The 12,305-nt window shown below is 38.4% G+C and overlaps 1 protein-coding gene across 1 annotated transcript in view; it reads left to right on the top strand.

The window, feature by feature from the left end:
* Positions 1 to 4,496: 4,496 nt before the first annotated feature.
* The window catches only part of LOC136850375 (uncharacterized), a 31,139-nt gene continuing 23,330 nt past the window's right edge, over positions 4,497 to 12,305 (top strand). Inside the window, exon 1 of the mRNA XM_067123986.1 lies at positions 4,497 to 4,856. Coding sequence (XP_066980087.1) covers positions 4,576 to 4,856 — 281 coding nt within the window. The 5' untranslated portion in view covers positions 4,497 to 4,575. The remainder of the gene's footprint in view (positions 4,857 to 12,305) is intronic.

Raw genomic sequence — 12,305 nt, 5'->3', positions numbered from 1 at the left:
AAATAAAAGTAAAATTTTATATTACATATAAGTTGGTGTCACCTGATTAATGCGAAATTATTCTAACATTTGGAAATTCACATGTCAAATAAAATATCTGTTTTTTTTCTTCATATGATTTTATCAAAAATAATTCTTAGAGAAATTTCTTGCTTATAACCGGGTAAGCAAATGGTTGACTGGCCCATTAATTAATGACTGACTGCGCGAGCTAGATAATTGTCGGTCAGTCATTCCCTCATCATAATACGGTTTGAATATGTATATGTGTATGTATATATACGAATGTATATTTATTTATGCATGTATGTATATGTATTATTTATGCATATATATATATATATATATATATATATATATATATATATATATATATATATATATACTGCAAAATACTCGTTATCCATGTCCACAATATATAATGAAGCCTATAAGCACGAAAACGAAATGTAGTTATCTTTCGAAAGGACTGCCTGCCTCCCTTCCTCTTCAGAATATAACTGATTATAATTTTAAACGATTGAATTCGAATCAGTTGTATGCTTAGGAGGAAGGGATATGGTTTTTTCGAAAACTAAATAAATTTCATTTTTTGTAATAGTGGGTTTTACTTAATCCTACGTATATATACGTTGTCACTGTCACTGTACAGTGAAATTGTTAATTTCCTATTAATACAATCTCAGAAAGTACCTACGTATCATCGTTGTTGTGGCCTCACCCTCCTCCTCCTCTTCTAGCATCAAACCAAGGTTGTATCAAACGCATTACTGAAAGTAACCCGTGGTCTGTCTCTTTTCCTTTCATATCTGTGTGAAATTCTTCAAGAGATCGATCTTAACTTGTATTCATACCCTACCGATACTCTCGTCAGAACATGTAGCACTTGATGAAGTCTGCCCAGGCAGGCCATCGTCAGAAAGATCTAAGAAGCATTATTCGTTAGACCTTGCTTGACGGTTACAGTCGTCGTGATCAGTCACCGGGTAGAGAAGCCATCGTATGCAAACACATGAGTTGTTGACTTGTCACAGAAGAAGCAGCAGGTTTACCCAAAAGGTAAAATAAGCTTTGTCATTCTAGGTAGGTACTGTGGGGTTCTTAAAGTCCATGTCGAAGTTTATGTCAGTAAGGGCTTTGTGGGCTTCTTCATCTCATTTTGAGTGGAAGGAAAGGCATTCCGGAGGTAAAGGAAGAACCCATACACTTGTTGAAGGAAGAGTTCCAGCCACCCAGTGTCAACCACACCGCACTAGTGAGGCGTTGATGAAGAAAATGGTTCCTGTTTTATCCAGGATTCAGCTAGAAGAGGAGAAAACTAAGGGGTCATCAAGAAAAGACGTAACAAACTAGCAGGGCACCGAATGAAGCAAAATTATTTTCACCGTTAGGCTATATAGAATACAGTTTTTAACCCTGGTCCTATGTTTATGTCTCGGCTAATTTTGTGAAGTGACACTGCTTATTTTAACTCTGAAAATTCCTGCTAGAGTTGTAATAGATTTATTATCATAGACATTAGTAATTCTGTTGTTATCCTAAAGAAATCATATTCACTGTATATGAAATCATTATTCAAGAGTGCAAACCAAGAAACGATAACCTGTCTTGCATAGTAAACGGTCGTAGATTCTCTAATTAATTTATTAAGCCTCTGAAAAGAATATTCAAACAAGGAAGAATTTGTACTGGTGGGTAATGCAGTTTCGCTGGAGTTTTATATTCAGTACTGTAACTTTAATAAGAAGTAAATTATGTCTAAAAACTTATCTAGAAAACAAAAGAGAATAATGACCATTGCAGTATCACTGTTTCATTAATGCGAGACTGTGTTTACGTGTTTTCTTAAATATAGCGACAGTAAAAGCACAATTGCATGAGCTCTTGGGCTTAAAGGTGTGGTAAATAAAAGAAATTACATTATGTTCACTCATTAACGTTTTCTGTTTCTTGGTCATTAGTGCAATAGAGGATATTTGTAAGTACATATACTCTGGCATGAATATCACGCGTTTACTTATTGCATATATCTTGTTAGAAAATTAAGTATTTTCTTTGCCTGTTGTAGTAAGATAATTGGTGTACAAAACTCAATATCAGTTAAATATATCATGACAAGGGATAAAATGGATGGCGAGCGAAAGGAAGAGAGACGCAACAGGCTTCCGTTTGGAGTAGAATCTAGTTTGTTATAAACATATCAAGAGAAAAATGGGAGATTCCGGCTAAAACGATGATTATCCGTAGAGCTTCACTGGAAAATACTGCAAGCGAGTACGCAAGAGGACTGGAGAGAGAAACTGAGAAACATTTTTTATTTCATAATAAATATGATTTTAAAAGGCATTCCAGCCTATGGTTTCACAGTATAATTTCGGACGATTTCCCTTTGTTGCAGTAATCAAACGGCATTGGATTTTACTGGCTGTCACTGTAGTTTTAGAAAGCTTAATCTTTCCTCATTAATCATGCGCAAATGAATTAGGATTTGTTGTTGCTTTGATAATCGTGCGCAAATAAATTATGATTATTTTTAATATATGATTCAGTCGAGTGAAACAGTGTAAAACTACCCACAGTGCTCTCACAACTTATTCAGTGAGTTTGTTTCACTTGTGAAGAAAAGTTCAGATCATCTCATTTGGACAAGAACGGGACATGCTTTAAAAAGCTTAATAATTTCATTCTAGTTTTAACTTTTTTTAAAGATTGCATTATTATTATTATTATTATTATTATTATTATTATTATTATTATTATTATTATTATTATTTCTGGTTTTTATCATATGACAGAATAAGGTTGATATGAAAGTCTAGCAAATTCTAAACGGTGGATTTTAATTATTAATGAAAAATAATAGTATTCACTTTTAAAAGTTACCTTATTGTGTGATCAAACAAAATTATAAAATTCAAAAAATGCAAAGGAAAAGACATTGCATTACGAATAACGTATCTTTATGTCATCTGTATATTTTTTTTATTTCTACAATATTCATACACATCATCTCATTGACTAATTCAGTTTGAATAAAGTGGGATACCCTTTATATAAGAAAATAGGAGCCGTCACTTGTCAAAATTAAGGATGACTTAGGAAACTGTTGTTATTTATTAACATGATCAAAGTCTTCTAAACAGGCAACAAAATAACAAATAATTATAAACGATTTCGAGCAATATCATGAGACAAAACCCCGTACCTTTTGTACACTCTTATCCAACGGGTTAATGACTTGTTGTCCATATTTTTGTTTTTAATATTTGCTACCTAGATCTTTTTGTACATACTTTACCAAGATGGCGTTACGAAATAACAGGTTATGTTATTAGACTTGCATGCATTATTACTGTAAAAAAAAAAAAAGTTTATGACCTTCTTCGTCCATGTCACGGAATACTTTTTACGGTTTTCAGGGAAACATACTTTTGGGCTTATCAAGGCTTCAGAAATTTTGCATTTTGCATCTACCTGAATTTCTTCCACGTTTGACTTCTGGATATAACTTTTGCTCTGTTCTGACGAGAACAAAAAGGAGAGTGCGCATCTGACACGCTTAGGCGTTATGGTCATGTCAGAGTCACCAGTTTAACTCAGTGTTGATCGTGGATATGTCGGTATGTAGTAAATATTTTGGTGCTTTACAAGAAATTTTCTGCCATTCTTACAAAGGAACCTTTATTAAACGTTCACAGGAGAGGAAAATGTAAAAATAAAAAAAACGGTAAGCGTTTACCATCACTCTTATCAAGTAATATGCAATATATTTCTTCCTCCAGATAAGTTAAAGCGCTGCCCTGAGGGAAGGAAGCATTGTTACCCGCTATCAGTGAACCTCTATCTTTGGTAACCATGCTTCCCACGCTAAACAAAACACAAGTGATCAGAAAGTTCGCTAATTACAAATAAACACAGTGATAAGAGATCGAAAGTATTTGTAATTAAGTTGAAAAATGACGGAGTTTTGGAATAAAATCGTCAATAACAACCTCAAAACCATGCTACTTCTACATCCTGTTTTCTTTTAAATACGAAACTGATAATATGGAAACTGAACTAGATAATGCTTACAGAATAGTTACTTTATGCTTCGCATTTCCAACCTAACAGTCATAACAGTCATTTTGTAATTGCTTATTACTTTACGCTTCGCACATCCTTCAGAATCTACCATATCATACGCACACCTGCATAATTATAAAATATGGGCGCAGATATTAAAAGCCTCATTTATTCGTCTTCTTTCTGTAAAACGGGCGATTAATTTTAAAGACAGGAAGCAATGTCTTTCACCTATTCAAACGACAAACGAAAACATATCTTCACAAGGCGATGAATGCTCACATTTGAGAGCAGATAGTCAAAAGCTGAGATCTGTTGCCTGCGGATATGAACGTATCAAACGGAAATATATAACAACTCTTCGTTTTCTGTTCCATATAGGGTACCCAACCCAAGTAGTTGGATAGACCTTGCACAGAGGCTTACTCTGCCTCAGTATCACTGGGTAGTCCTCGCGTATCCAGTTATTCTCCAGATCTCCAGCGGGCAGAACATCCGACGTTTTTAAAGATGGATCAGAGTCCTGGTCCGTCCGGAACTAAGCCCAGACTCTCAAAAAAAACAAAATTATATCTCTTGGATGTACAAGAAGACCCTGAAATGGAAAAAAAGCGACAGCGAGCAGTGAAGGCTTTCAAAAACAGGCAAAAGAACGACAAAGAAGTAGGTGAACTCGAAGAAAAACTTAACAGTCTAGGACAAGAAGTCCAAGATCTCAAAGATGAAAAATACAAAACTGAACGTGCCGTTTCACAATTAGAAGGGTACTTTCGTCACAGCAATCCTCACCAGTAAGTTCATGATTATTATTCTTCTTTATTTCGCGTTTTTCTGCTAAATACACATACATGCATACATATATATATATATATATATATATATATATATATATATATATATATATATATATATATATATATATATATATATATATATATATATATATATATATATATATATATATATATACATATATATATATATATATATATATATATATATATATATATATATATATATATATATATATATATATATATATATATATATATATATTTACAAGCCTAGCTCAGGGTTGGTCTTATCTAGCCCTAAACAATTTAAACTCATCTGACTACTTGGTTAAACTCATAAAAAGAAGTTAACAGTAAATTAAATGGTTTTCAAAAGAAATTTAAGACTTCACTAATTAGGTTTTGTTACAAATATCAGAAGGATATTGCAAAGGGAGCTCCTCACTAGCTCCTTAGCTCTGATTTCACATTAGTCACAAAACAAATAGTGCCAATATCATAAGATTTTACCATTAATGGTGAAATTGACTAGCTATAGAATTAGTTCTAATCTGAAATAGATCACACCATGGTGAGACCTCCAAAGGTAAGTAAATATACAGGTAGTCTGCCATGTAGGCATGTCAGTCTTCAGAGATTACTCTTGAAATATTAGAAAGAGTGAAAATTATAGTGGAAGAATGGGTTTCGTAACAAACTCCAAATCCAGGCTGTACCTTTTCCCATAGGATGCGTTGTCTTGATGCACAGGCCAGACTTTGTGCAATAAGGCAAGGGACTTTGGTGGGACTATGTTAGCACGACTGGGTCAAAAAGGGAGAGGGTGGTTGGAGACCGACCCGACAAGGACTCTACTCTGATTCTGGCTTGTAACTAACTCTTCACTTGACCCTTGGCGGGACCTTATATAGCCTTTGTTCCCACCTTCCAGTCTCTGTCCCTAGTATGGGCAATTTGTCTGCTAACTCGCCAGTTCCCATGTTTTGGCTGCATCCACATGAGTGGTGCTGGGACAAGGAGATGAACAACAGTACCCACGGGAAATTAAAGGCTGACAGAGGCGGGATAATAGCCTTAGAGAGGATGGGCAGAGTTTCTTGTGAATACGCCAAGGATTTAGCTGGTGCTAATGTCAGGGGTGTTTTGACCACTCCCTGTTCCTCAGTTCTGGGTGGTTGTGAAGTCGCCTCATCATCTGTACTCTACATGCTTTATTCTTCATGTTAATTTTAAATAAGTGGAGCTTCACATGCTATTGCAAATAGCAATGGCACGCTACAATTCATTGGAAGTCATTTTACGCCCTATTCGGACGTGAATGTTGGTCTAGCTCTATGTTTTAAAATAACTCCTCTCTCTCTCAGCCTTTTAATCCCCAAAAATGAGATTTAAATTTAAGATTATTATATTTCTGCTTACAGCATAAGCTTACGTTAACTCATTAGCATCATTTTACTGTACTGAGTTTATTTACTACTTAGCAATTTTAATGAAAATGCAGTTATTACTAAAGTTTAAGTAGTATATTACAAACATTATATATGCAAGTATATTCAAACATCCTCACTAGACAAATTTTATCCCTAGCTACTTTTGAGTCATAAAATACAAACTTTCTTGTTCCGATTTACGGATATATTAACCTGCAGGCTGTTTATATTATTATTACAGTTTTCAGCTACTGTAATTTTAACAACCCTGCCAGTAAATCTAGTTAGCGTGGTGTGCTGTTCTACAAGTATATACACAGCATAAGTTGAGGTTAAAAGGTAATTATTTCACTACAAATTTGGGTAATTTTAAATACAAACAATTTTTCCCTAGTGCAAGGGTTGCAGATTAATCATGCAAGCAATTGCATGAAAGGGAAAAGTCAATGACTTATAGGGCCAGTGTATCTAGCTTATGTCACTCTGCATTGGGCAGAGTATGGTGCAAGTAAATGTTTGCCATTATAAGATGTAAAGTGAGATTAACAAAGATTAACTTTCAAAATTAGGAAAACATTACAAAATTACAAGAAGAGAATAACTTACAATTTACATGGAGAATAAAGGAGTGACATGGCATCCGACTCTGGTATGGGTACCAAATTACTCAAATGAAGGTGGCGCTATGCCATATAGGTACAAGTGCCAGGAGAGTTCAAGGCTCTTGGCTACTTGGAGCTTCTACGCCTTTTGTTTTTTGTCTTGAGCCCTCTTTCAGACTGAGGATTTAAGTTTGCAGGAGGAATCTGTGAAGCCAAATCCGAGGGAGGTACTGGGGTGCTATTTACTCCTGCTGCTGCGATAGCTGAAGCACTGACAGTGCTAATAATTTCTACTATCTGCCGGCACATTTCTTTGATTTCTGCGGCGAGCTGAGATATGGCTGAGTTTTCCATCAGACATTATTTTCTGAGGCCTGGGACATAGATGAAGAAGTTTTTGTGTGTGTGTGCGTGGCTCACAGTTTATGATGGCCAACTCAGGCACAAGTTGCAAGGCCGCACTGGGGGCAAGCTTCTGCCAAGGTCATGAGAGTCCGGAATAGACCCTAGTAAATTTTGGGGTGGCTCTCTTTCTGGCACCGGTAGCAGGGCCAGGCCAGGTGAAGAGAGGCGGGGGCCGGACTGGGATCTCCTGAAGGGAGAACTATGTGCTGCTCTGGCACTGTCACTAAGGCAGGGCCAGGTGCAGGAATTAAAGCTGGATTTGACTCTGGCATTGTCACTTTGGCAGGGCCAGGAGTAAGACTTACAATTGAGGTTGGCTCGACATCCAGGGCAGATGAAGCATGGAACTGCTCAGGGCATTCATGTGGGAATTTGAGTCAAATTTTGGCTCTCCTAAAATGAGATATGGTGTGTGCTCTGGCACTGGCACTAAGGCGGGGCCAGGCATGGGAACTGGGTTTGGTTAGGGCTCCACACGAGTGCTCATGGCACTCATGTGGCACTGACAGTGTTTTTGGGGCAGGCTGATGTAGATTAACTAAGCCTGCTCGAGATTGTGAGAGGTCAGGGCCTCTCCAATGTCTTGGAATTGATGGAGACAGGGAATCCTGTCCTAGGAGATCATTTCCTCCAGGAATATGTTTTGCAACTGCAAGAGTGCAGATGCAAGTTCTGTGAGACCTAGTGACCCTCAGACGAACTGTTGGAATAATCAGTTTTACATTGTTGATACTTGCTATCGTGATAAGATTGTGGTTTTCAACTTACCCCCTGTAACGATCTTGTCTTTCTGAGACCAGCAGGTTCTAAACAAAATCAAGCAATTGGGCTGTACGAAATGATTGACGAAAGGTGACAAACAAAGGAGAAAGGAGCAGAACAAAACCAAGAAGTTACCTTAATATTAATTTATTATTTACAAGATTTACCAGTGAGCCAGGAGAGAAAAAAACTTAAAATGATCAAAAATAAACAAATAACAGAGGCAGCAAGTAAAATTTATGTAATTAAATTTTACATAAACCCATAAACAAGTCAGAAGCAGCAACATACAAAAAAATAGGCAGCACAATTAATACATCAGCAAACCAATAGAAAATCAAACAACATAATCAGTAAAACAAACACTGCAAGACAACTATGACAGAGCCGACACGACAACCATCTAGTCCTCAGGAACAATTCTCCAACACTGGACGCCCATGACAGAGTCAAGATGACAACCATCACGTCCAAAAATGTTCTCCGCTGCTCTGCTGCCGAGACTTGCTGCTGCCCTGGACCTGACTGATGAAGTCTGACACCATCCAACAGACGTCAACTCGCCAGCAAGAAAAATAAACACAAATAAAGGAGGCAAAAGGGGACAATCGGCCAACGATTGTTCTCACACCCCCATAAGGGACTTTGTCTTCCCGTATAAGGGAGATTTGATTACCAGTATCTTGACCGAGAGGGGTGCCACAAATATTGGACCTTCAGCTGGAGGGCCAAGGGATCAATTTATGACTGCCAAAGCAATGTCAGGAGTAGCTGTATTTCTAGAGCAATGCTTCCAGAGGGCGAAGTCCCATAGACCTTACATGCTGTGCGAAAGACCTTATTAAAATCTTTGCTAGGAGCTGGTGCAGGTTGTGGAGCTTGCCTTTGTTGATCAGGAGCTTGCTTTGCAGCAGTTTCCTTTTTAAAGTGACACTGGGATTCTAAGTGCCCTCTTTTTACAATAAGCGCACGCAGAAGTTTTAGATGAGAGCCCATTCTTAGGTTGGGCTTGTGAGGAGGTAGGATAAGCAGGTACAAGCTTCTTGTCCATTGCACTGTGCTAACCGACAGCATTCAGCGACAGTTGTTGGGCATTTCTCATATATATATGTGGCGAGTTTACCTGGAGCATAGTGGAAGAAATTCTCCAATTGCTCTTGCTCAGAGAGCTTGTCGAACGTTGTGACATTGTGAGCTTCTAGCCAATGTTTGTAGTGTCTGCCTTTGTGATAATTCCAATCCACCCAGGGTTGACCTATATCCTTGGGTAAGTTGCCTCAACATTGTCTCCAACGGTCTTGTGTTATCTCATAAGCTTTATTGAAAGTCCTCTGGACTACAGTAAAATCTCTTTGTTCCGTGGCTGTCAAAGCATGCAGCGCAACTAAACCTTTTCCACCCATATGCTTGTTTAATACTAAATCTATCTCCATTGCATTGGGGTGAAATTCTCAAAAACTTTCTCCATGTGATCCAGCCATGCGTCAGGTTCATAATTTGACCATTTCTGGATAAGTCTGCTCATGCCCGACAGTGTTGACTAGGGGGTAGCAGAAGTAGGATTCTCTGCCCTTTGTTGGGCAAGAGCCATGGAGTTTACATGGTGAGCTCCCTCAATTGCTAGGACGTGGGCACGCTGTTCTTCCCTTGCTTGCTCTCCACTTCGGGTAGAGCGACTTTCTCCTGAGCTAGGTTTAGCTCATGTTGGCGTTGCTTCCCCTCCTTTTCGGCTTCAGCAAGGGCGGCTTTCTCTCGAGCCAGGTTTAACTTGTGTTGGCATTGCTTCTCCGCCTTCTCCTCCTGCTCCCTTTTTGCTGCTTCTCTTTCCTCCAGAGCCTTAGCTACCTGAGCGTCTACCCAGGTACTCAGTGACTCTCCTCTGAGATTCCTCTCCTCCCCAGCGTTAGGAAGGTTCGATAATCTTCTGCATAGGGAGACATGGTGTCAGTTGAAAGGTACACCGATAAGTACTAATCTGTACAGTAGTTGCATGGGAGTGGCTAGAATGGTGAGTCCCAGACAAATGGCACTGATTCAAAGTATGATAGTTGGAGTGTAGAACAGGCTTGGTAATATGAAGTGAGAACCAAGATGGACCCACAGGTTAGAGTTAGAACAGAATCCTTGATAGTAGCTTTATGCTTAATGAGGTTTGACTTTCAGGACAGTTGGTAAAATTTATGGTTTGTATCCCAAGATAAATTTCCAGTTTTAAAAGTTACATAACATAAAAGAATAACATATTGCTCTCACACAGCGTAAAAACTTTAACACTTTCCGTGTGGGTATAGATAAATAATACCAGTAATGATATATAAATGATAATAATGCAAAATTTTTGCGATTTCTTCCACTAAGACTGAATTTTAAACGATGTGTGACAGCAACATTTACGTTAGTGAGTGACAGTTCAGTGGGTAAGGGACGGACTCAGCTGTGTGAGTGCTGCACTAGCGAGGCAGGCTGCCTCCCAGAACAACCTTTACATTGTCTTGAAAGGAATGCGAATACTATTCGCTTTCTTCATTAACATAAAATTTATTCACAAGTGCTTACGTTAATAGTATTTGTATTGTGGTGTGTAAGATGCAGAGTAACAATGATTACCTGGAACAAGTAAAGATGTAGTAGAACGAATAAAATCATATACTTTGTGTGAGCCAAGAAGCGAGTGCTCACTGCCCTTCCACTTTCTCGGAATTTTAACACTTACTACTTACCATCACTTCACTGCCTAGCTAATTCCTAGCCACTAGAGACACGTAGTCTCATAACAGCATGCACTACGGATAAATACAGCTAAATACATGCATGTCTGGTTGTATGCTTTCTCTCACTCTCTGAGTGAATTTAAGCATATGGCGATGAACATCTGTGACACGGTATTTATGTTGCAATAGAATTTGATGAGAATACTTATGCTGTGTACTGCTCTCCCCGAGTGCCAAAGTGAGTTTCTAGAGGGATATGAGGTTACTTATGATAGTAAATACTCAGACAGCCAGCAAAAGCTGATTTGCTATTCTACCAAGGTTAGGGATGAAGTTGCACTGTTGAACCATGCAACATCATGCAAGATTGCAATGATCCTGGCAAGGTTGCCACTTTTACGAGCCTAGCCCAGGGTTGGTCTATCTAGCCTTAAACACAATTTAAACTCGTCTGACTACTAAGTTAACAGTAAATTAAATGGTTTTCAAAAGAAATGCAAGACTTCACTAATTAGGTTTTTATTACAAAGATCAGAAGGATATTGCAAAGGGAGCTCCCCGCTAACTCCTTGGCACTGATTTACGTTAGTCACAAAACAAGTAGTGCCAATATCAAAAGACTTTGCGATCTATGGTGAAATTGCTCAACTATGGAATTAATTCTAATCTGAAATAGATCACACTGTGGTGGGACCTCTAAAGGAAAGTAAATATACAGGTAATCTGCCACTTAGGCATGTAAGTCTTCAGAGATTACTCTTGAAGTGTTCTTCCACGTCGAGAATTCAGGAATTGTCACTGTCGACGAACGGGTAGGCACACAGTATCAAAATGCCTATTCTGCAAGACAAATTTACTGTCACTTTATTGCAAAGAAAACATTTTCACATTCACACAGGGAGTGCTGAAGGCTGAGAGGGAACAATGTAAAATAGCAAATGCTATGAGATGCTTAAGTTACTTGGAATGAAAACATTAACATTTCACTTATTTTCTCAGAACTCCAAGGGGCAGAAATATTAGAAAGAATGAAAATTATAGTGGAAGAATGGGCCTATTACAAACTCCAATCCAGGCTTTACCTTTTCCTGTAGGATACGTTGTCTTGATGCACAGGCCAGACTTTGTGCAATAAGGCAAGGGGCTTTGGTGGGGCTGTGTTAGCACAACAAAGATTGACTGGGTCAGAAAGGGAGAGGGTGGTCGGAGACTTACCCGGCAAGGACTCTACTCTGATTCTGGAAAGTAATGAACTCATCGTATGACCATTGGCTGGAACCCTATATAACCTTTGTTCCCACCTTCCAGTCTCTGCCCCTAGTATGGGCAATTTGTCCGTTAACTCGCCAGTTCCCATGTTTTGGCTGCATCCACAGGAGTGGTGCTGGGACAAGATGAACGACAGTACCCATGGGAAATTAAAGGCTGACAGAGGTGGGATAATAGGCTTAGAGAAGATGGGCAGAGTTTTCGTAATGGCGCTGAGGATTTAGCTGGTGCCAATGTCAGGGGTACTTTGACCTCTCCCTGTTCCTC

This window comes from Macrobrachium rosenbergii, chromosome 22 (assembly GCF_040412425.1).
Source record: "Macrobrachium rosenbergii isolate ZJJX-2024 chromosome 22, ASM4041242v1, whole genome shotgun sequence".
In the NCBI taxonomy this organism is placed as follows: domain Eukaryota; kingdom Metazoa; phylum Arthropoda; class Malacostraca; order Decapoda; family Palaemonidae; genus Macrobrachium; species Macrobrachium rosenbergii.
Note: the sequence above shows the minus strand (reverse complement) of the source record. Positions and strands in the feature narration are given on the sequence as shown.